Genomic DNA, 24,077 nt, shown 5'->3' with positions numbered 1-24,077 from the left:
TATAATTTTTCTTCATTTGCTGTTTTCTCTCATTAATAGCGTCCTGTCATTGATTCTTCTTTCTCTTGGGCATACCTCTTTGCATTGGTTTAGGCTTTTTAGGATATTAAATTGCGAAAGTCGAATTTCCATTATCAATTTTGTTGTTACTGGGTACACCGCTTCCTGAGTTGACTTCCCATCTCGAGCTGTAAATGCTTTTTGGGCCTGGGTTGCCGTCTTCGGTGGCAAAAAACGAAGCATTGTAATATGCTGATTCAGCTTTCACCAACACTTCAGCGCACTTCCGTAGGTAGGTAGTTTGCTGAACTTCGAACGATTTTCGTCAAATAAAACAAACATAAATCTAGCATAAATAATTTGCTCACCGAAAAGACTCGCCCAAAGTAGCCACGGACAGGGTCATACTTCCGTAATTAAATGTGATTTTATTCATGTTTTTACACTACCTTCGCAATAATGTTTTGGCATCAGCATAAATCGAATCGAAAAGCACCGTGAAAAGTCATTGGTCATGCGAAGCCTAAAAATTAAACCCAATGTAAACCTGAGACTTTCACCCCACCAGACACTACGTCCTAATTTACCTGGCTTAGCATTAAGTTTACTTTGCATTTCGTACGAAACCCCCTAATAGTTAATCAGATTGACTTGTATAGAACCTAAATGTATATATTAGATCCAAATAAAACAGTAAACTGTGAGAAATAAGCTCTCCTACTTTCTTTTTTTTACTTGTGGCTTTGCAGGCGTTTCTACATGAACATGGTATTGGCAGATGCATGATCGAACGTCGTAAAGCCTTCGGTGGACTGTTATGTTTTAACTAGTTTTAAATCGACATCGTTTCTATCACATTATAAATAAACAAGCCTCGTAGTAGGACCACCTTACATCGATATCCTGAAAATTCATAATACTAACGGCGATCACCACAAAAAATAATTACCCGTAAGGTCTGATCTTGAAAAACCTGAGTGTTGCACAGCGCTGTGCTTTTTATCAACATATTATGTTTAATATGACTGATTTAGTGGCTGTTGCTTGTGAAAAATACAAAATACAGCCAGCCGCCATCCTATTCCTTCTATGTATATACAAGTATATATAGTGCCAGTATTTCCTACAGATTATCACAGTGGCGTGTGACAGTCGAGGTGAGTAGACGCAGGTGGTAGCTAAAAGCAACTATGCTGCGACTGATTGTTGTTGCCGTCGGTGTTGGAGTGTGTGTAATAGGCGGGGTTTGCGGTGATACTGTTGTTCAACAAGAAGGAAACCTTAAAGCGGGCAAGCCTGCAGTAGATGATAACCCTCCTGCCGTGCAGTGGAATACTGCTTCAGGCCAGAAACCGGCCCAGTCGTTGCTTTCGAATTTGTTGGCGACAGGGGCGACAGGCCCTACATCGCGGCTACCTCGGACCACGCCGGAAAAAGTTAAGGAGCACTCGGAGGGTTGGAAGAACGAGCTAAGGGGTAAGAGAGTAGCAGAAGGTGGAAGGCTCAAGCGCTTTGCGCGGCCCTCAGCAGCAGGTCTTCGAGGCCGCCGTGAGCGGGACGGTAATCACGAGTCTGTAAGCCACGATGCTGGCAGGGAACGTAGACTCCGTAGACCGGTAAACAGAAAATCAGCTGAAGCCGACTTCGTTCCTGCGGAGGCTAGGCTGCACGATGAAGATTCGAGACTGTACGAAGACAAAAGGGTACGAACGAGAACTGAGAAGCGCGTCGCCGCTGGTAGGCGATACGTGAGTACTATTGTTCCCAGTCGTCGAACTCAATTTCGGGTCCGCAAAGAGTATAATGAAGGCTATGAGGACGATGATGGTAATGATAAAGATGAGTCCGACAGCGGGTCAGGTGCTGGCGATGATGACTCCGTTGCGAAACCGTTGTCTGGAGAGGACGATGACGAAAACAACGATCACGAAAACAGGGACGACGAAGAATATGACGATGACGCCAACAAAAATAACGCCAACATCGAGGATATCTATGATTATGACGACGAGGACGACGAGTACGACGGAGACTTAGGTTACGAGTCGGATAGAGAAGACTATTACGAAAACAAAAACGGGGACTATTACGAAAACAAAAACGGGGACTATTACGAAAACAAAAACGGGGACTATTACGAAAACAAAAATGAGGAGTTTGGCGCCCTGTACTATGATGGAAGTGAGTGAACGGTGAACGGCCTCCGGCGTCGCCCCACCGCAGTTTTTCTAGTTTTTTTGTGCAATAAAGCTACAACGACCATCGAATGTTGTTTTTTTTACGATTGATGACGGATGTTGGGGATGTTGTTATTTTTACGTACGATACAATTTTTTTTACGATTGATGACGGATGTTGGGGATGTTGTTATTTACGTACGATACAATTGATGACGTACGTTTTTTTTACGTACGATACAATTGATGACGTATGTACGATATTGTTTTTTACGACTGATGTAGTTTCACGTTACGATTGATACACTACAATTGTTTACAATTACGTAGAAGATGTTGTTAAGATAACAGACGAACGATACAACTGTATTCGTCTGTTATTGTAACGTAAATGTATTGTAGAACTGTTATCGTATTCGAAACATTTACGTTACGATAACAGACGAATACGATAACAGTTCTACAATACGTTTACGTTACGATAACAGACGATACAACTGATAACAGACGATACAACTGATAACAGACGATACAACTGATAACAGACGATACAACTGATGACAGATGTTGTTCTACAATACAATTGATACATTCTACGGTACAATTGGTGACAGATACGATACATCGGTACGGTACAGTTGGTGACAGATACAATTTTGATGCCGCTTTACGTTACGATAACAGACGATACAATTGATGACACATGTTGTTTTACGATACGATTGATTACGTGGATTGTATCACTCGTACGTGATTTATAGTATATTATCACCTAACTGATAGTATGTGATGCTTTTTTTCACAGGTGATGTTCCAGCGGCGGACTGCTAGTGAGGGCGCCATCGTCGCTTCCCCCGTTATTGTGCCATGGCGCACTCGCGACTTCTGCCGCCGCGTCAACGCCGCCGTTCATCCAATAGCAGCTGTCTACCGTCGCCGTCGCATGTTGACACAATTGTCTCAGCTAAAACCTGCCGCTGCTACTCCTGCCGGCACGACATTGCACAGGGTTACCGTCTGCGTCATCAACGTGAGAAGGCCATCGTTTTTTCCGCTGCCACCGCCGACGTTCGTTTCGTCACTGCAAAAGTTGTTTACAACAAAGAAATCCACAGCTGCCGCCGTCAACTCGACAATAAAACGCGCTCCCCAAATCAAGCAAAATCTCAGCTCAGCAACAGGATCTCTTGCAGATATCACAAGAACAGCCACCGGTACCAAATCGTTTACCTTCCGCTGTGCAGCCTCTGCCAGCAACATAGTGTCCCGTGTCAGTCATCAGCTTCGTCAGTGTCATCTTCAGCAACAACAATCACAACAGAGTCTTCGGGCATTTTGTCGCCGTTTGTCTTGCACTCCCCCTCTGAGTCATCAGCACCACCGCCTTGTTCAACATCTAAAGCGTCAGAATCGAAACCTTTTTGTTTTAAGTGGTCTTCTTGTTTCGCTTCCTCCACATCAGCAGCAGCAACAACAGCAACAAAAGCCTCTTCATCACTTAGTTCGTGGTCGTGTTCTTTTTTGTCGTCACGTTCCTACTGTTCTTCAGCTCTTTATGGCCGCCCCTGCGGTTCTCGCCGCCACCGCCGCCGAGCCCCGCCGATGCCCCAGTCCCTTGTGCCCATGGGCTGCCTGAGCAGAAGTAACAGCCGCCGCAGCATCAGCACTCGGCTCGCTCCGCAGCAACCCGCCATTGCCATCGCCGCCGTCCAGCTGTTACTGTCATCCGCACGCGAGTACCGCGACTCCTCCACTCTCGACGCGACAAAAAAAGCAACAATAACAACTACAACAAGACTAGAAAAAGCTACAACAACGAGAAACAACAACGTTAGCTATAATATTAAGCACAGGACCAAGAAAAGCAAGAAAATCCGCAACACGAGCAACGGAATTCTAACCAGGATTAGCAACCAAAGCAGCAACGTGGAAATCGGGTCTTCCATTGATTCCACATTGACGATTGGGGATTTGCCCGATTTGTGTGATTGCGTGTTTGTAGAAACGACAGCACCAAAAAAAGTTTTTTCGTCGATTGCTGGAAGATTGCAGCGGCAGAAAGAACAGTTAGCACAGTGTGAGAATCGTCCTTACGGCACTCGCCTGGAGGATCTTCACCGAAACGATATACGCTGCTCCACCCAATTGTATGCTTACACAACAGGGCGAATAGTTTACGGGCGAAGACGAATCAACCGAAGCGATTTTCAAGCTCCTAGTGGTTCTGCCCCCTGTTCTCTTTTTTCAGTTTACTCAGAGCAGCAGTATCAACTTAAGCAGAGCAGTTTCAATTCACTAAATCATCCGAAGTCAACATCGGTCGTTTCACTGCTCGGCGTCTGCGATCGGCCTGACGCAAAAGTTGCGTTACATAGTCTGGATCACACGCGTCAATCTTTAACATATACGACCGCTCAACGGTTTCGGCTCACGAGGACGAAGTTAAGTAATCAGGGTATCAGCAGCGGCAGTGAAAGCAGTTGCGTGTACGGCTACTGTTGTTCAAGTGCGGGACGGTTGCCAACGAAGGAGTCTGCAGGAACGCTAATTCGTTCAAGCCAGACTAGGAGTCCAATTTCGGGGTTGTCGTACACTGAACAAGTCTTACGGACTGATCGAGGACAGGCGAAACATGGCCGACTTAACAAGCGTGGCCGAAAGCGGCTTGGATGGGGTCCTTATGGGCGCCACAGGATTACCTGTGGTTACAGCAGACAGGCTGTTCTGCGACGGTGCGTAACTTGTTTCAATTTTCCGATGCAATGATTATCTAGTAGTAGCAGATAGAGTGACGGTTAGTATATTATAATAGTAATTGAATAGGGTAGCTGTTTGAACACGTTTGACGTGGTCAATATTTTCGGATTTCAGGTAAATCGGCTTAGCCCTAGATCCTATTGTCCTTAAGTTTAACGCTGATACATATACTGAGAGTATAATTATACTGTTATTCATGTCTGTATCTGCTTTCTAGGCGTACCATGGGAAAAACTCCGAAAGTGGCCTGCTTTAGCGACTCTTCTGGTTCTTGTCGTGATCAACTTTGTGGTAATCTTCGGTAAGTAAACTTAAGGGTAAAGTCCACTTGAATCGGTTGTCTCGGTTATTAAATTTTGGTGACATGCTTCGTACAAACAAGTCATTTAATCGTAAAAACTAGGACGTTAATATTAAGGATCATAACTTGTACAAGGCATTTAGGTGTGTTTAGTTTCGAAAACATCGTGAGAAAGGTAACTTTATGCATCTTCCTTAACCAGATAGCACTGTTATGTTTTCCTGACGAATCTTTTAAAGGTTTCCGCATTAAAAAAGACGTGTTTTCAAGTATAAGGACAATTAGTCCTATGTGGTTACCAAGAAGCATTATCCAGATGTTATTTGCAGCATGTCGTTACATTTTAAATCGAAATATACTTCGTAACATTTGAGGCGCAGTGGCGCACTATGAATTAATTTGTTCTAGATGACTGTATCTGCCTTGCGGAGAAGCCAGGGCGATAATGGGGACAACTTCGTTCACCGTGAATCGCAAGGGCTGAGCTGGAGGAGATCGCTAGTACATTCTCAGTCGTGGTATCTTGAAGCTCCGCTTTTGCCGATGAACTCGCTGGCCAAAGTGGGGTGACGTCACATAACCCGTGATACGGCGACCGAACAGGCAGTAGTTAAACGTTTCTAAATTGAGCTTGATTCCTCTGGCGGAAACGTGTTCACTCCTTACCCTTCCCTTCCAGTCGCCTCGTCTGCTTTCGGCGTAAGCTCGACCGCGTACCTTCACACACTAGACTCATTGCAGCTATGTACAAGATGGGCTAGCTAGACTGATAGCCATTAAACGCTTGTTGTATTGGCTTTTGCATAGGCGTCACTAGTGAAAGCCGCGAGATGGTCGCGACAAATCGTCTATGTTTTTATTGACGTGCTATACGCTGTAACAGCACTTTGAGAGAACACATAAACTTGAATATTAGATTACAATTAGAATTACTAGAGGACACAACCATTGATTACTTACGTATCAGTGACTAGGCGTAGTTACTGCTGCCTGAACCTTCCGAATCTTACGTCCGCCCTTAATGCCTTAGTTAAGCATTGTTTTAGACGGCTGGCCCTTTGCAGCATGGAGGGAATAGCTTGTCTATAAACTTCTATTCGCAATGAACAGTAGCGCCTGCCACTTACTGTTCGCATAACGGCGTCAAAGCGCCACCCAGTTGGGTATAATAATGCAGACCCTGTATTTTTATGTTGACGAAATATAACCAGGTTGTTAAACGTAGGTTACGAGCTGTTGGCAACGAGCGGGTGGTTCTACCTCAGAAATGAAACCTATTCAAGTAAGGCGCCTATCGATGTCTATAGTACAAAAAATATCGCAAACAACCTGCGCTGGCTCGCTCTTAGTCGAGGATTCTTACTTCGATAATTTCCGTCTAAAATTGAACAGCGTTCGTCTCTCTTTTATGTCACACTAAGTATTCTTACATTTTTTTATTAATTACAAAGTAATTTTAGGATAAGAAGAATAAGAGTGCGTGTCTTGCTCTCCGGAGCTGTTAAATAAGCCGCTAGAAAATATTTGCATTCGTAACGGCAACGCCAACAATACTCTTCTTAACCAAGACGACACAACTATGGCTGATATGACTCCGATTTCATAATCCAATGGCGCAGTGCACGGCCCCGTTGAGACCATGGTGTAGCATATAACTATTCTTCGTCTTGCTGCGTCAACGAATCTTCGTCTATTCTAAGGATCATGTATTATAGATAGGGAATACTATATATTGTTGGTAGTTCGGTTGAAATCAGATTCAAGAGCTGCCCAATTAAAACTTGTGCAGAGCTTCGCGCATAATCGAAATTCTCAACAGAGTGTATCTGCAGCGGGCGTCCTCCAGTCTGTAGCAGTATAGCAGAACTTACAAAAGGCTGGAGTGTTAACATCAAAGATAGCCACGATGATAACTTTTGTTCGTCTGATTTGGATCCTATCTGATCTGATCGCCACGAGTGGGTCGTTCCTTGGGCTAACACGCGGCTATCGAAAACTACACGCTGCAGTTGGCTGCATGACCATGCCTCTAGTGACAGGACTACACATTGTCGCCATGGTCTCTTATAAACGTAAAGCGTAAAAAAAAACAGCCTTGGGTAGGGGCATCACATAAGTTTTTGAATTATAAATATGCTAGTCGACTAGTTAGTGAGTTTTTTTTTGTCTCATGCATCGACGCTGTTAAACGCACACTTTTCCTATTTACCTGAAAACCTAAGAAATTGTCTAAGTTCAATTAACTTTCGGATTCACTTAACCTATTGAACATTGCGCCATACAGTATCGTTATATGAGTGAAAGGTTCATACGCTATAATATTCGTATATAGAATATGGACCTATTGGTCTCCGTTATTTTGTACGTTCATTTTCTCTGCCGATCAAACGTTGCGAATGTATCAGCTGGGCTTCGGGTGATTTGGTACATCCGTCCGTTACTCACGTTTATTAAGCCATTACCAGGAATGACTCGGATGATTTTTGCTAACCAGCGTAAGGGATTTTATACTTTTGGACGTTTCGCGTTGAGGGCTAAAACGACTGCGGCATACTTCAATATTCATGTAACGATTAGCATTTTTTTTTTATCTGTTCGTCGATTACGTTGGTTTTAGGATCGTACCTGCCTGCTCAAATTTAAGTTCCAAACCAGATTGAGTTTATTGAAGGCTGTGATTTCCTACCACCGATTTGTCGTAAAGGACAGTAATGCCAGTGGTAGCAAATATATTGTATTGTAAGTGTAATTATACCAACGACGGTCAAATCGAAGTTGAGAATTTGAGACAACTGAAAATAAATTACCTCAGTCCCGACGGGGTCGAATCCAAAACCTCATTATTAAGATATTATTTAGCTGAATATATATTCTTAACGCGAAATCGAGGAGTATATTTTCTTATTAATACAAATATGATTGCTTTAGTCAAAATATTATTATTGTCGTTTTCTACGAAAGAACTAAATGTATGGGTTGATATAATCGACAATATAGCAGACCTTTATTGAACCACAACACGCACAGGTTGGTAGCCCCGCTCACAATTCGAATTGGATCTATTAATGGGAATGAAATCTTCGGTCTGTTGTTTTGTCCTAACCAATCCCAATGTATTCCTTCACCTTTGACTATCGATGACACTGCTTACGCGCGGAGACAGCAGCTATTAACCGAAATCGATGTTTAGTCATCTAGACAGTCTTTTTTCGAAACTGAAGCCTGCTGATGCCTTTTTACTACCTTCATCATTTTGGTGGCCTGTAAAGGACACCGAACCACGCGTTTCGTGACGGTCCCGAAGAAGGTAAAAGGTCAGAGCGCATAAAGGCCGTAAAGGATGTAAGGCCCTAGAGACGATCACCAATGGGTGACTGTCAAGACAACACCGTTCCTGGTTATATCTCTCGACGTTTCTGATAAGCCTCGCCATTAACCGTTGACGTCTCTATTTTTCTAAGAATTTGGTCTAAAGCTGGAGCCACAGCTATCTAACACAAATAAGTGGCCTGAACGTATATATGTAATACTCAAACGAAACCAATGATGGACATTGTAACATTCTTTCTTTGTTGACGATTTTAACAACTATAGTCGATTGTAGTCCATTATGGATAGAGCGCTACTTTAAAATCAAAACCTTCCTTTTGGGCTCTATTAAGTTGCTATGCTCTGCCCCCCGTTGGTAGTGTTAGATCGCCCAGATTTTCACTCGTAGACAAATCTATCTATTGCATTTTATGATACAGAATCATCAATGGGATATAAAGTTCACACATTCATAGGAGCCGCCTGCGTGAACGCTTCGCTAGTCGTGAGCCACCTGTATGATCTAAACATTTGTCCACCATCATCATTTGGATTTACTTCTTTTTTACCACCTTAACGCGCACCTCCAACATGGCTTCTTGACTTCTCTAAAGGCTAACCTAGTCTTACTTATCTTCTCCGAAATAGATGTGCAATACTTTGTGTTCGTATAACCAGCATCGTGTCTTTGCCTGTCGACAGTTTAGGGCCATTAAGGCTCCTCGCATCGGTATACAACACGTCTTTTGACATGTCTGCGTATATTTCGCTAATCCTCATGTAAATGAAATCTCCTAGGCAAAAGAAACTTTATATGCTTCATGTATTACTTTCGGTGCTTTGTAATGGGCTTCTGCTAGGGAAGCTTACTCATAACTAAAGAGCGCATGGCAATAGCGGACCATAAAAAAAACGACGGAAAGCTTCAGACTTTAGCGAACAAAGGTCTGTTGCTATCGAGTGTAGGTACGCCGTGGGTAGGTCTGAGGGTCCATATGTTACTGGGCCGAAACGTTAGAAATACTCAGGTACATTAGGGGTGATTATATTTAGTGTTCAAGCCGTTAGCAACGGTAGAGAGCGCTAGTTGTACTTTAAGGTGGGCTAATTTGATGTACGAAACAGTGCAAAGGAATAGAAAAAGAAGTCGAACACTGGCGTTGTATGAAGTTGTACCTGTAAGTTTCAAGTTCCTATGTTAGGTGTCGCCTTTAAGCGTTCCACTAGACAGTTGGTTTCGAGCATGAAACAAAGTGTGTCTATGGCCGGGTTCGAACCTAGACAATTAAGCTATTGCAACGACTAAAATTGTACCTATTTGCATTAAGCTATCTGTCCTATAGTATTTCAGCGGTGTTGTAAAGGAGCTGTCAGTACTTAACTGAGATTCATTGAAGATGGTTTCGTTTTGTTTTTGTCCAGTATACGCACCTTTACGGTATTGGCGTATATTTGTCAGTAGAGATAACTATGTGTGACGGTGCAGGCGGTAACGTTGGGAACTTCGGATCTCTGGCTCTAATCTGGGTGGGCACATGCAAAGTGATGCGGTCTTGTACGTGCAAATTTGCTAGTAAACTAATTTATTATCTACAAAACAGCGCATAGCAGAATTTTCATAAGAGTTACATTATTGAATTTTCATGTTTGAGAAAATTTACTAAAGCATTAACGAAAATTTTACATTTATACCGCTTTTGTGCCCTAATCGCCTCCATGGGTTAAATAACGAGTTACTGACAATACTGTGTAAAATTTTGCACAAATTGCAGAAGCTCCTCCTTTTTAATCTCGCTGTACTAAGCGTGGAATGCACAAAACGCGTGCTAGCGATTCGGCCACCAAAAAAAAAGGCCATCGACTAGTTGTCCTTCTACAGTTTGCAGCTTTTGAGACAAACAGTCCTTCTACTGATCCCTGAATTTTTCTGGCTTCCGATCCTTTCGGTAACTCGTCCGGCTCGTTTGATAGACTGGGTGAAAAATGTAGCTCGCTATTTTTATCTTCTTCTCTATCTGAAAGAAAAGGATCCGATCGATGGTTACTCTGTGACACTCATCGTCTCTGACTGTTGCTTATGAGACAGTGAGTTACGCCAACAAGGATCCGCTCAATAATTGGGTAGCTGGATCGACCATTGCCTTAAAAACAAGACAAACTAAACCTGAATCAGGCCTACACGCCCGAGCCAATCCCACCTTTACACCCTACTCAAACCCGCGCTGTTGTTGTGGTGCCATGGCCGACAGCAATCGGCGGTTTTATAGAGGAAAACATGAAACACGAAAGCGGTCGCCTTACTACTAGAAGGCCGGTATGATAACTTTAATAACAAGCAGAACAGCAGTAAGTTCTTTCTCCTAATTATTCATCGGGTTACCAGCGGACCAATGGACGGCTAGCAGCTATTGACAGTTATGAAGCTGTTGACACGATCTCAGGACTTTGCTTGTTTGTTTTGCGTACAGTATAGAGAAAACCAAGATTTAAGGTTCTCTTAGTTTTTTCTTTATCTGTTTCGCTTTGGCTTAGCTAAGCTATCGACGCATGGCGGTCATAGAAACAACGTTGTTCTGTCGCTAGGAAACTTTTCTACAGCTAGAGGCTATCAACCTGCCGTAAACGTATAAGATCGCGGTCAGCCGCGACAGGCAAACGTTACAGACTTCGCTGGCGGGTAGCGGCTGACACTGGGTCTCAACGGGTCGTCGTTCAACCGGTCAGAAAGTCAAACTCACCCGCAGCGAAACAAGAGACGAAAAACGATGATGGGTCATCACTTGGTCATCAAAGCGCAGGCAAACGGCGCAGAGTATGCAGAAAATATATGGAGAATATGAGCTCAGCGATAATTTTTGCTACTTGTCAGACATCTTGGACATGGAAACCGTGTTGCTGGTGACAGGGACTATTCGTCTGGTTTCGAAACGCCTCACCATTAACACACCACATGGGCGGCCGATAATCTTAGTTATTAATTTTGAGTAATTATACACTTAAGGTTAGGTCGGAATTCGGATCACATAGTAAAGACTGTAGAAGTGGCCTGTATTAAAAAATTAAAGTAGCGTTTTATTGTGAATTGCGTACAGAGAAATATTAATGATTCTACACCAAGAGAGGACCTAAGGAAAAGTACGAAGTTCGAGATTTTCGTAGACAGACGATAGATTACAATTATATATATTGGCCTTTTTTTTTTTTGCTATAAATGTCAGAATAGCGCAATAAATATATATGCTAAGTGCGTCCATCGTCCAAGCAAAATCTCTTTAAAATTATGAAATACTCGAATATACGAGAACACCATACCGAGTTTATCATTTGCCCACCATTGGCTGAATATATATATACTTGTTAACTGAATTAGTTGTACATTCCCATATTTTCCTCCATCTCTGTGCTTCCAGTCATTTTAAGAAGATTACGAAACGAAACGCTAGTGAAAAACAGAAAGGACCCTTAAAGTCGTAAGCCTATTAGAATAAAGGGTAAAATGTCCGTAAAATGACCATATTTCCCCATGAAGCGCCCCCTTGATGGCTATCCAACGTTTTTACGGGTGGACTGTATCATCTGTTGGTCCTTATACCTAGAAAGTTGACAAAGACTTAATGAATCATAAAAACGATTTAGACAAAATCGCGTATAATCATAATGCTTCCTAATCGCTATGGTGCAAGTGCTACCCCAATAGAAGATAACCTACTGAGGCGCGTCTTCAGCTGTACGCTTATTACTTTTGAGCGTTCGGTATAAACCTATTGCTTTTCAACCTACTTTTCCGTTTGGCCGTATTGTATCTAAACCTACTTTTGTCCCCTTTCCTTTCGGCAACTGAATTTTAAACTGATTGACCGTAATTTTGCGTAGGTACAACATACAAGTACAAGCCTATCGAAAAAAAGGTTTACAGCTCGTTTTAGTTGGATTGAATTGGATCGAGCGAGTACAGAGAGTTGTGAAGATAATTAAATTTTCATTCGAGAAGGTCATGTTTTGTGTGACGTGTGCGCCTGGCGTGTCACCTTCGACTTAAATAAGGAGTATCAAATCTAATTACTATTTAGGGTCAACGTTACGAAGGAAACGAGTCGTGGGTCAATGGCGCAAACAACGATTCGGGTTATCGCATGAGGCCGCACTCTGGCCGCAAGCTTTCGAAAACGCGATTTCGAAGAATATATATAAAGTCCAGAGAACAACAGCCGGACATTTTGCCTTATAACGCCGTAACGGTAGCTCACTTGATATAGTCTAAGAAAGCCATGTCAGCGCCGAGTGGCATAGAACAAGTAGTTGGAGAGTCAGGCTCGCTGTTATTTATACGCAGAGGTGCCCTATACTATCATAACTTTTTGAAGAGAAGAGGGTAAGTAGTTAAAATGTCAGCATTTGCATACTAAGAAAACATCTTTAGAATCCGCCGCAAACAAACTGACTTAGCCAGTCAGAGCAGCTGTCTGAAGCGTATACTGTGTCAATATAACTGTATAATTTCGATGAACCTTCGTATGGTTAATTTTCCATTAGTCGTAGGGACATTGACTACATTTCGCTATCACCTCTTTATTAGTTCTCGAACCACGTGAACATACATACACGCTTTTTCAGCAGCGATTCATTCAAATGTGTACACGCGTAGCCCGGGCCAATGTGTGCATAGGCTGGAAAAAGTAATCTTCTTACTTGCTTCTTCAGAACAAAAAAAAAAACTCAAACGTCCACGTACTTCCGTCTTCTTTTATATGTTGTAACAAGGACAAAAATGTCCGTCCTGTCTGCCTCTTCAGAAGAGGTGTTAGAACACCCTAAGAATCAAATGGACTTACCTCCGTTGGGTTTATCCGACTCTTTCGGTACGCTTTTTTCACCATTTTCTTCGTTACATTTTGCGCTTATTTCTATCTTACTTGCGCCATTCTTATTCCTTATGCAGTCGTCCTTTCGTTTTTGCCGATGCTGCTGCGCCAAATTCTAACGAATAAGAGGGAGCGTGTCGAACACATTTTTACTTTCTGCGTATAGGAAAAATAGCGCAGAACTGGCTACGGTTTTGCCAGACGTTGATGTCGCATGCTTCACCATTACCATCGCCACTGAAGTTAAGGGTATGAAACTCCAAACGTCCAAAGTAGCTTCGAGCGACAAGCATGCAACGACAGGCCAAATGGCCTTGCCACTCTTTCATCTTTACACTGATCTCAAATCATGACTCTGTGATGCCTTTTATTCTCAGCGTCGCCGACAAACAAATGGAAAAAAAAAGCTGGCGGCTAATGCAAGCTTAGGTATTACTGTACCTATACGCGTACATGTATTCGTGTGTTCGTTTGTCGGAGCCTTTATTATGTCTTCGTCGATAGACAGAGGCGAAAAAAGCAAGCACGACAAGGATCTTGACCAAGACCTAAAATCAGTTCCCCTATGCAATGTCATGGAACTTTTCAAAAACAAGAGTCCATTTTTCATTAGCAAGCAGCTAGCCCACTTCGTGCAAATGTTTTGTTTTGTACTCGGCTTTTTAAGTTATCCTATGTCGTGCTTAGGGCCTTATTGCAGCGTCCCACGTAAACTAGCCCCCGATGAAAACAGTATCATACTGACTGCTTGCACGCAAAACTTGACGTAAAACCTAGGATCTTCGTAGGATATGCATTGAGGCAAGGGTGTTAACGGTAAAATATAAAAGTAAACTTTGATACGTCCCACTTCGTGTATTTCTTAGATACAGCTTACTTATCGCTCCAAGGTCTAAAAGAACCTAGAGGATTCAACCAATCCATCTGAGACAAGAGAAAATATAGCGAAGGCCTAGTGGAAAAACAGAGGATTTGAGGTAAGATATTCAACCACTGCCACTCATTCGTCCGTTACGAAAGTCGCGATGCAAGAAGACAGCACCTTCCTATGACCGTTCAGGTTAAACCTTCTCTAGCAAAAACTTAAAAATATGTTGCAATGAAAATAATAAAAAAGCAAAAATTGATTTTTTTTGCGCGTCTGATAAAGAAAGTTTGTAATTAGAAAATCACTGTTTTCGCTTCAGTCGGCCAGAGAGCAATTGATATTTTTTACTATTAGAAGTAGTAGTAATGCAAAATAATTTAGTGCAATGGTCATATACAATACGTCGGGCTAAATTAACGCGCAACGGAACACGAAGCATTAAAGATAACATCTATTATCCTTACCTTATCGATGTACATATCATGTATACATACCTGTCAGTGGATCCGAAAAAGCTCTTTATTGGGGAATTAAGAAAAATTGCATCCTTATTTCTTAGTTAAGCGCTTACTAAGCACCTACAAGGGAATCAGCTTTTGGCAGGAATTGCAGAAGACTGATTTTTGTACTTTGTTTTTTGGATTTTGTGATTTGGCTGTACAGAACCATAGAAGTAGCACAGTCGAGCTTTACTTGAGGGTCAATTTAGGTCGTAACTAGAACAGGAGCTTGTTACGATATGCTTCCTACCTGAGATCGTTTCCCAAATAGCAATTACCATTTATTGAGACTCATATCGCGTTTTATCAACAGTGAATACCTAGCTACAGCAGAAACCACTCAGATAACATTATTTACTTTCTGTTTAGTACATACAAAAGAGTCAGGCCAACAGCGCTAGCTAGATTTGCAAAGGTAGACTGCCATGGGATTCTGCCAGATAGTGGACCCGCAATAGCTATTGCGTGACATGACAGGATTTAAAATAGGAGCAGCCGATTACCTTCTGAGCATTTTATTGTGCATTAGGAATTCATTTACTTCTAATAGAGCTGACGCTGTAACTTGAGGACGGCTACACTCAAGTAAGTTTGATAACTTATAGCTTAAATAAATACTCTAAGCTTAAATATTTCCCTTTGGCTCAACCTTCATTTTACTGAATTACATACGATTCATGTATGTAGACAGTGAACTGAAGCTGCGGAGAACGTTTTCTAGGCAAAGTTACAATTTGCGTTATCTCTAAACGTGTCCCTTTTTGTCAATCGAGACTATAAGCAAGTCGGACTATGCTTTAAAGCTACATTATTATTCAATAAAACGCATAATATTCAACTTTAGTTCAATCTACGGTGAAATAATTGTGGTAAAACACATGTAATACTTATAATGAAATTAGGCTCAGAAATTATTAACAATACCATTACCACACAAACTAGAATAAAATATACCAAATCCTCCTGGCGGTAAATAAGGACCCATTGCACTGATGAACAGAATCATCTAAGTAAGTTAGGTACGCAGTTACCTTTATGTCTGATGCCCGTGTGGGACGTATAGGGAACGAGGTGCACGACTTGTACTGTCACGTCAGTCAGACATGCCAGCTCGTACCAGGCGCACGCTTCATGCGTGAGAATTAGTCCATCTGTTCAACGCTCTTCAAACAACTTCTTCATATTGTTTACCAATCGTAGTGTTTTCATTAGCCGCTACCGCACTAGTCAATCACGCTGACTCAAGCATCGAATCGGGCTCAATGGAAGTTGTATTTGTAGCTACTTTGGCAAAGGGATGTCCATCCCCGCTTGACTTCGCCGACATTGTACCACTCATTAAATGGCGCTGGAGACGGCCAACTGAATTGAATTAACCCTTTGACGAAACCAAAAAAAAACTATTGCAACTACAGTAACTCTTGCTGCTGCCACTGCCCTATCTAACACTGCGAATTTTCATCGTAGGACAGTTTTGTTCAAAAACCAAAAGGCGCTAGGTGGCCTAGATTCTTCCTTCGTTTGCTTTGGCTTCCGACCTCACCGAAACAGCCCTCAATAGGCGTGATGGAAATGTATCGATTCCTAGGGTATTATTAGCAACATATCCTATTACTACTGCTCCTAGAGTAAATGTTTCCGAGTTTTACATCGCCTTAATAAGACAACCGGCGGCCCCTTCCAACGCGAAAGAAACCATATAGGTATGCTAGGCTTTTAATTTGGAACTCATTGTATTGACAAACACGATGCTACTGCTGCTGTTTCCGGGGGTTTCATTTGGTGGATTGCTCTGCACAAGGCCCAATGAAGCTTTACCTCAAGAGATCTCAATGGCCGATTGAGTAATGGAAATCAATTCAATTCAAGCTATGTGGTCTTGCAGTTGTGACGTATTGTCAATATAATTTCCGTCGGCGAAGCAAATCCATGAGAGGTCTATGACATTCCAGCGACTGCTTCTGTAATTGTATATACTACTACTAATATATATATATATATATATTGCTATCCCATAGAATTTATTTTACTTGGAACAATATACATAAAGTTAGCTAATTTCGTGTCAGTCAGAAGTGTGGCAGCAAGGACCTTATGTAGCCACATTCTACTCATGGACAGCCCTCCGGAATGATGATATTATATTCAATGAGATCGATATGTGAACGAACGACAGCTTCTTTCCTTTCATTTTTGGCATCTTTTATGGCAGCCGAATGACGATACCTTTTGGAAATACTAGATATCACCGAAAATCTGCCTCGCTATACGTCACGACGGACGAGGAAGTATTACGAAATGTCGCTGGCATCATTGCCTTTGCTTCGCTTTATCAAAGGAAGAACTTGAGATCGGTGCCAGCGGTCAAAAACGGCCTTTTCTCGAAATAGGTTGTCACGCTCTTGATGCTCGTTTACCTTAAACAGAACTAGCTAGATAGTCATCTTGTATACGCGTATATATGTATATATATCAGAGGCTATAAGCATAAAGGAAAAAGGTTAAATTAAAAATAACTTAGGTCGTTAAAATCCGTCGAGAAGTGGCCTTTGAAGTAAACGTTTGCATGCGCGAAGGTTTAACTATGCAAATACCCATTTGTATAGAATTACTCAAGTGTTTCCAGTGCACTTTCTTTGGCTTTGAAAAAACAAAAGTCCCGCGGCAACGTGAAATCAACATCAATGTTAGCTTCTTGAGTGTATATATATATACAATATACTCATAAACTAAAGGTTTGCTTTAGATACCTACCTTATTTAAGAGGACATAGAATTGCTTGAAACCTTGTCGACGCCCGAATAACTATAGCAAATCTATAAATCTATAAGGATCACACTAGTTTCTTATGCTACGACATTATTAGTAGCTATGACCTACTGTTAGAACTCGTTTTGCTATTGCACATATTCTTAGACCGATTTTAGGGTATATCTATTTTGTATGTTCAAATACGCTCGCGATATACGAATAAAAGGGCATTTTCTTTTAATAGACTTCAATGGTAGTTACTAGAATATAACGTCTGTTCGGACACAACACGGCTAAAATGTCAGCCTAAATGGTCTGCCCATTGAAAGCGTTTAGTCTTGCCAAAGAACTCCCCGATGGCATAACTCTCTTTTGCTACAGTCACGGAACGGGTGGTGCCATGTCTCGGTGTAAACGATCAGCTAACATAATTATAGTTTTGCCTAAAGCCAAAGCTCACAGTTTGCCATGTCACCTTTCGAACACAATACCTGTAAGCTTAAATATGAACGAACCAATATAGGGGGACACAGAATGTACTTTGCTCGAAAACCATGCCAAAAGTGCAAATTTATTTTACCAATCAATGCATTAACCCCCAACGTACCTCTCAAAACAGAACTAAGGTCCTATAATTAATTATGCACCTAATGAACGATTGAGTAGGAGACACCATTTTTACAATGTTGGCAGGACAATGACTAACGCTGAAATTCTCAAAATGTAACCCTTCGACCAACGGAGTCACGGCTAGACAAGACACGCAACCAAGAAGCACTATCGCGCCCTATATTTAATGCTGGCTTTTACTGGGCGCAGAAAAATCTATCGTTATAGTACAGAGAGATACGCTCGTACGACAGATGTACGTGACACGAATAAAAATTAGCAAAATGTTTGAGATCTGTGATAGGTGATAAGTGAAAATAGACGTGTTAGAGTACTGATCCGGAATTGCATAACATAGCTATGATAGATATGATTTTATGCTGAAGCGGGCGCAAAAAAAGCATTATTTATTTATTTTTGCTCCTGGCAAATACAGCTGTCTTGTGCTTCCTTAAAAGTACTATTTTTTTTTATTATCTGGAACTTCAATTCTTTTAAAAGCGCTACAGAATAAGAAGCAGAGATCAGGTAGTTTAACAATAAGATCCTGACGACACCTAACAACTTATTCATAGCGCGACTCAGCCTTGGTTGCCATTAGTGAATGTATTGGTATTAATGCGTGTCCACCGCACATATTCGTGTTTATTAATGAAAAAAATCGTCGTGCCAAGTTTATCAGGTTCTCGCCAAAGCCACTTTTCCTATCATAATAAACAAATGCTGATACCTCAGGCGAATCAACCAACTAAGAAGGAACACTCGTAAGCAGAAACGAGAAGTGCAAGAGAATGAGAGAATCTTTGAGATAGACGTGTCGACGGTGTGAGGTCCTGCTGAGTATTGGGACTATGGATGCGTCCAAGACCAGCCCCTGCGCGTATTTATAGCAAAGCATTACGTAGTACAGCTAACACATCTGCAATGGCGCGGCTAGCAGAAAGACCGACTGGGCCTCGGATCCTGGGCACTCCTTACCCTGTTGACGGCTGGCCATGATGTTTGGCGAAATGTCGGCCGCGTCATAATGCAAAGGTAGGTTGCCCAATCATTCGCTTGTAAAATGGCCAAGCGCAAGCACCGCGCTTACCTATGGCAGCCTCAAGTTTGGCTCTCGGCATCTTAAGTTAGCAAATACCGGTAACAAGCAGGCTGGGTCTGAACCGGTTAGGGTCGTTGTCTGAGCCCAATTTCGAACACTGCCATTAACAAAAGGGGTGTACACACACGAAAGTCGAGAGAACGCGGAATAGGCAAAGAGAGTGTCCGTGGACGAAAAAGAAAGGCAAGGGCAGCTTGGAGAGCTGCAGGAGCAGCAGCAGCTTCAGTAGGAACTGCAAATCGTAGGGCAAACCAGAAAAGAGTGCAGCGAGTGTACGGTAGGTAAGTTGCTCAGTCGGGAACGGTCAGAAAACGCTGGCATTTATTTGACTCGCCAACCATTGCCCCGGGACTGCCTAAGTCGTAACAGATGATATAGCGAGGGGGCTGCTGTGTTAGTTCGCCTTTCTCTGCTACTTAAAAAAAAAGCCAGAAGTTGGGCCACCATTAAGTTGGTCGGTTCGCTGTGCTCCACTCTTGCAGTGGATATTTATAGGCGAAACTGATTGGATACGCACACGAAAAGTCGCGATTTAACTGAATCCTTATATGTTAGGTCGACTGGACTTTTCCCTTGAAGCTAGTGCGATTTTGGACCCTGCAGAAATATCAGTGTTGGGGGGGGGGGGGTATAGGGAAACCGAGTAGAATCTGGGAAATATGGGAAACGTGCACTAAACTGGAACTAAGCGGTGAAGGAAATGCGTCGCAAAATTAAAAAGAAATTAATCGGCTAAAATTAAGTGCCAGTGAGAGCACAAAACGTCGCTGGCGGCTGCTTCCCGAATTTGTGACCTTGTGTTGAACTTACACGGGGGCCTTACGCTAATGCTATCTATGGCAGGCAGAGCAGGGTCGAACAAACGGAAATCTAACAGCTTCCGTTTGGAAGGTCCAACAAGCGGAAAAAAATCATCGGCCTCTTGCTCGGTCGCTGTAGATACTGCAGCAGTTATTCCAGGTCGACGTAGAATAGTTGTTGTTTCTGTTGTGAAAGCGAAACGAAAGAGTTGTCCAAGGTGAACTTACACAGTTGAAGGCATTTATGCTACGTGGTTAAAATGGGTAACCTAATGGCGCCAGCGGTCGTTTGAAATTTTTGCTGATGGAAAACTTGATGCTTTACCCCCCTCTCCCCGGAAATAGCTGTGTTAATGGCAATCATGATGCGGAATACCGTAATACATAATATGGTTTTTTGTTGTCGGAACTAATCAGCAAGACTGCATATTATATATTTATGGGGAAGATCTATTGAAGCATGGCTATATTATATATTATTAGCGTAGTTAAATATGATATTCATTTTTTCAATACGCTTTGTATATTTACTAATAGAGACATTACTTCATTCAGAAGTGTAAGGCCGGCCCTGTGATAGAGCTCGAGAATGTTCAAAGAGGATCACCTTCAAACACAAAGACAACTTACCTCAATAGCATCATAACTGCGCTTCCATTATTTCGATAAATCATTATTTATTGAAGTGCTTCCAAGCACTCATATTATTAGTTACATCTTTAATATGTGCTATTTAACCCGCTGCCATTACAAGCTCAGGCAAAGAAGCTCAGGTCAACGTTCGTAAAACGTTTTTGGCTAGCCTCAACTGTATCATCTCTGCCACATATTTAAAAACCAACGTCAAGATCCAAATTCAGCTGTGCTCATACAACGATAGCACTGGCTGTATTTACGGATGCCAACGTGAGCGGCGATGTCATAAACCCATTCGATTGGCTTCTACTTACAAAAATTACAACGAACGATAGTAATCGCAGGATTACAGGGGAAAACAAATGAGAACTTGTTTTTACTTGCTCTTCATCCGTTTGACCATTTATAATGCGAATTAGAATTGTGAAATTAGAAGTAGAGCTACAGTCACTTCTCACATCCTTACCCTTGGACTACATCCACACCTTCTCGTACTGTGCTACTTACTTTTCAAACCCTAAACATAAAGGCTAAGAAAGGAAAAGCCAGAGGCCCTCGGTAATTATAGCGTTTGAGTAGAAGCATTCCGTCCTATGGCGCGTCGACGTCTTTCCCGGGGCTAGATCCGCAAGAACATGGGAGCAGGATGCTTCGTACGAAGCGAGGGCAACTACCGGGTAACATCCTCAGCAGCCATCGCTATAAAGATGGACAGGAAAACGGGCAGTTGGTGGAGGCAGGGATGATGAGAGGTGTCGGAACGTAGCATTCTGATTCCACATTGTTCATCCCTCACTATTTCGATTCTCCTTTCGATCTGATTCTACCGCCTTGTTCAGCTTTTTTGCGGTATCCCCCCTCCCCGAAAGTCGTGTCTGATATGATCATTTACCCTCTTTCGCCTGCAGTGCGGCTGCACTTTTGGGATGCATCGACATCTGCCGCATTACGCTGGGTATCGGCCCGACGTCGGGTTTCCCCAAGCTCGGCGTGCATGATTTATTAACAGATGCCTCTTGATCCTCCAACAAGTTGTCTCGAAGGGGTGATGTCGTTGACGTCAAATGAGCTACTGAGGCTTGCCGTCTAGTTCACATTTGTTCTCTTCGCTATTGCCGTTTCGTCAGGTACTTGCCGACTTAGAAGGTCGTCACCAGCACCACAGTAACTTGTCTCGCCTAATCGCATCAAGAGTAAATCTTTGCTCTTATGCCATGTTGCCCAGCCTCTTCGTGGTTCCCTTCAGTCACAGCGCGCGTCAGCGAATCGTCACCCGATTCTCCACAAATCTGCTGATTCGAAATCACCACACCGCAATACTCCTTGCTAATACCGGTTCTAACGCTGGCGACAGTTGCCAACGGATCGAGTGCTGCGTCTTCTCGTGTTCTATCATGTGTATTGCAGCGTTAGAGGTCTACGTGGCTTGTAACTCTATTCAGCTGGAGCCAAGTAGCGTCAATCGTGTCCAGGGCACCTAATGCAAATCACACGAATCTCCCCGGAATACTCTGGTTAGCGGCAGCGGTTCGTAGACATATGATGAATTGCGTGCGACGTCGTTACGAGTGCAGTACGCTTTGGCACTATAAACCGTTCCATTACAGATTACGCGACCTTCTGACCCATCATGGAAATTTTACGCTTAAGGTAAAATAAAATTTAGTAATTGATACACGAAAGAACAAGAGCCAACAGGAGGACATCTCATATTTGCTTGCTGTCAATGCAAGATGTATGAACACTGGTCTTAAGAGGAACTTCTTTAGATTGTAGCGAGTTCACTAAAGACATTGGAGCATTCTACACATCAGTCGCAGAAACAAATTATATGTATTTAAAATGCGGCTAAGAAAAAAGCAAAATGCCGCTTTATGGACCCAGCTTATCCAATCACTTACTTTCATTATTTAACTCTCTAGATTATTTTCACATATTGCTTTCTGATAGAACGGTATGGCGCCACCACCTCGTAAATCGACTGAAGTGGGCGAAATCTGTGTTATTTTTAGTAACCTATTGTCGCCCACCAAATTCAACTTTTATTTTTATCTGTTTTATAGCTCGCTTAGTCATTCCGAGCTATAGACTCTTGCTGTATAATCTTATACGCTGGTTAGGTAGGCCTGGTCATCGTATCGTAGGTACAGTCGCCAGGTTGCCATTACGTGGATCACTAAGTCAACACTTTGTTACACACTATGCCTCGTCCGCCGTTATCGACATTATCTTCGATGTCATTACGTTGAAGATAAAGGGTTATCTCATCTTTCAGCCCAGCTTAGCCCATTGTATGTTAATTCCACATCGCCTCGAACGTTGTTTGCTGTTGTTGATGAGGTAAAGTGTATCGGCGTACGCTGCTGCGCGTCTCTCGTTCTGATCACGTCGTGTTAGACAGCCAGGCAAGAGTTCTCCAAAAGCACCGAAATGAGATCATAATGTCTAAAATTGGCCCTGGAAATGAAGTCGTGATCTATATTATATAAAGGTATTGATGTTTCAATTAAATGAACGACGCCAACGGCAAGAAGCGGTGTACCTCGCGAACATATCGGCATATATAGTATGAACAGCTTCCTTTCAAGGCGATTGTTGATCACTTCACTTAGCATAGGTAAAACGTTCGGTAGTTATAGGCATCGCCAAAATACTAATTTTATCAAAAAAATTATTCGTGCGTTTAAGATCTACTATAAAATCACATAAATTACAATAATATTAATAAAGATTTTCTAGTTTTTTGTTGTCTCACTGGTAATCATTTGATTGTATAATGCACTACATCGAAAAGTACTGCTAATAAGATTATAATTGTTATTATTTCGCGGAAGGCTCGTTATTTGATCCTTCACAATAAACATTCGATTAGAAAATAGAGTACCTTCCTTTTTCCTTGTTCGGCCAAAAATTTGTTGAACAAATACGTTTTAGTTAGTTTTTATACTGTACATATATTAAGAATATACACTGTTATTTCTTTGCTCCTGCTATTATTGCAGGTAACTTGCTAATCATCGCCGCGGTGCTGGCGTCCAACAAGCTGCGGACTGTGACGAATTACTTCGTCATCTCGCTGGCGGTCGCCGACCTGCTCGTGGGGCTCACCGTGATGCCCTACTCCATCACGCTAGAGGTCAGTCTACAGAACGTTGTTAGAATCAAAAGCTAGCAAGGAACCAAGCAACATCGTGTTACACACTGTCTGCATATATCGTTCTCAAACATGATAACAGTATAATGAAATGATGGAAAAGTGATTTTCAAATTTTCGCGGCCATTTCTGTGTATTTAATATTTTTTCCACCTAAAGACAGTCTGGTCTTAAGGTTATTCATGAAAACTTCTGTTCGGTTTTCTCTTTATACCTAATTACCTTCTATCACATCTAGTATAATAAAGATA

General features: G+C 42.3%; 1 protein-coding gene across 2 annotated transcripts in view; it reads left to right on the top strand.

Annotated features, from left to right (window-relative positions):
* The window catches only part of LOC111253729 (putative G protein-coupled receptor No9), a 158,316-nt gene that overhangs the window by 119,114 nt on the left and 15,125 nt on the right, over positions 1 to 24,077 (top strand). The window contains exons 6-8 of one of the 2 annotated variants that reach the window (XM_086975879.1): positions 2,983 to 4,909; positions 5,152 to 5,235; positions 23,675 to 23,808. In XM_086975879.1, coding sequence (XP_086832005.1) covers positions 4,810 to 4,909; positions 5,152 to 5,235; positions 23,675 to 23,808 — 318 coding nt within the window. In that variant the 5' untranslated portion in view covers positions 2,983 to 4,809. The remainder of the gene's footprint in view (positions 1 to 2,982; positions 4,910 to 5,151; positions 5,236 to 23,674; positions 23,809 to 24,077) is intronic. The other variant, XM_086975880.1, reaches the window with a different exon arrangement.

This window comes from Varroa destructor, unplaced genomic scaffold (genome assembly GCF_002443255.2).
Source record: "Varroa destructor unplaced genomic scaffold, Vdes_3.0 BEIS01000007.1, whole genome shotgun sequence".
In the NCBI taxonomy this organism is placed as follows: domain Eukaryota; kingdom Metazoa; phylum Arthropoda; class Arachnida; order Mesostigmata; family Varroidae; genus Varroa; species Varroa destructor.
The sequence above is the reverse complement of the archived record's forward strand: the minus strand, read 5'-3'. Positions and strand labels throughout refer to the sequence as shown.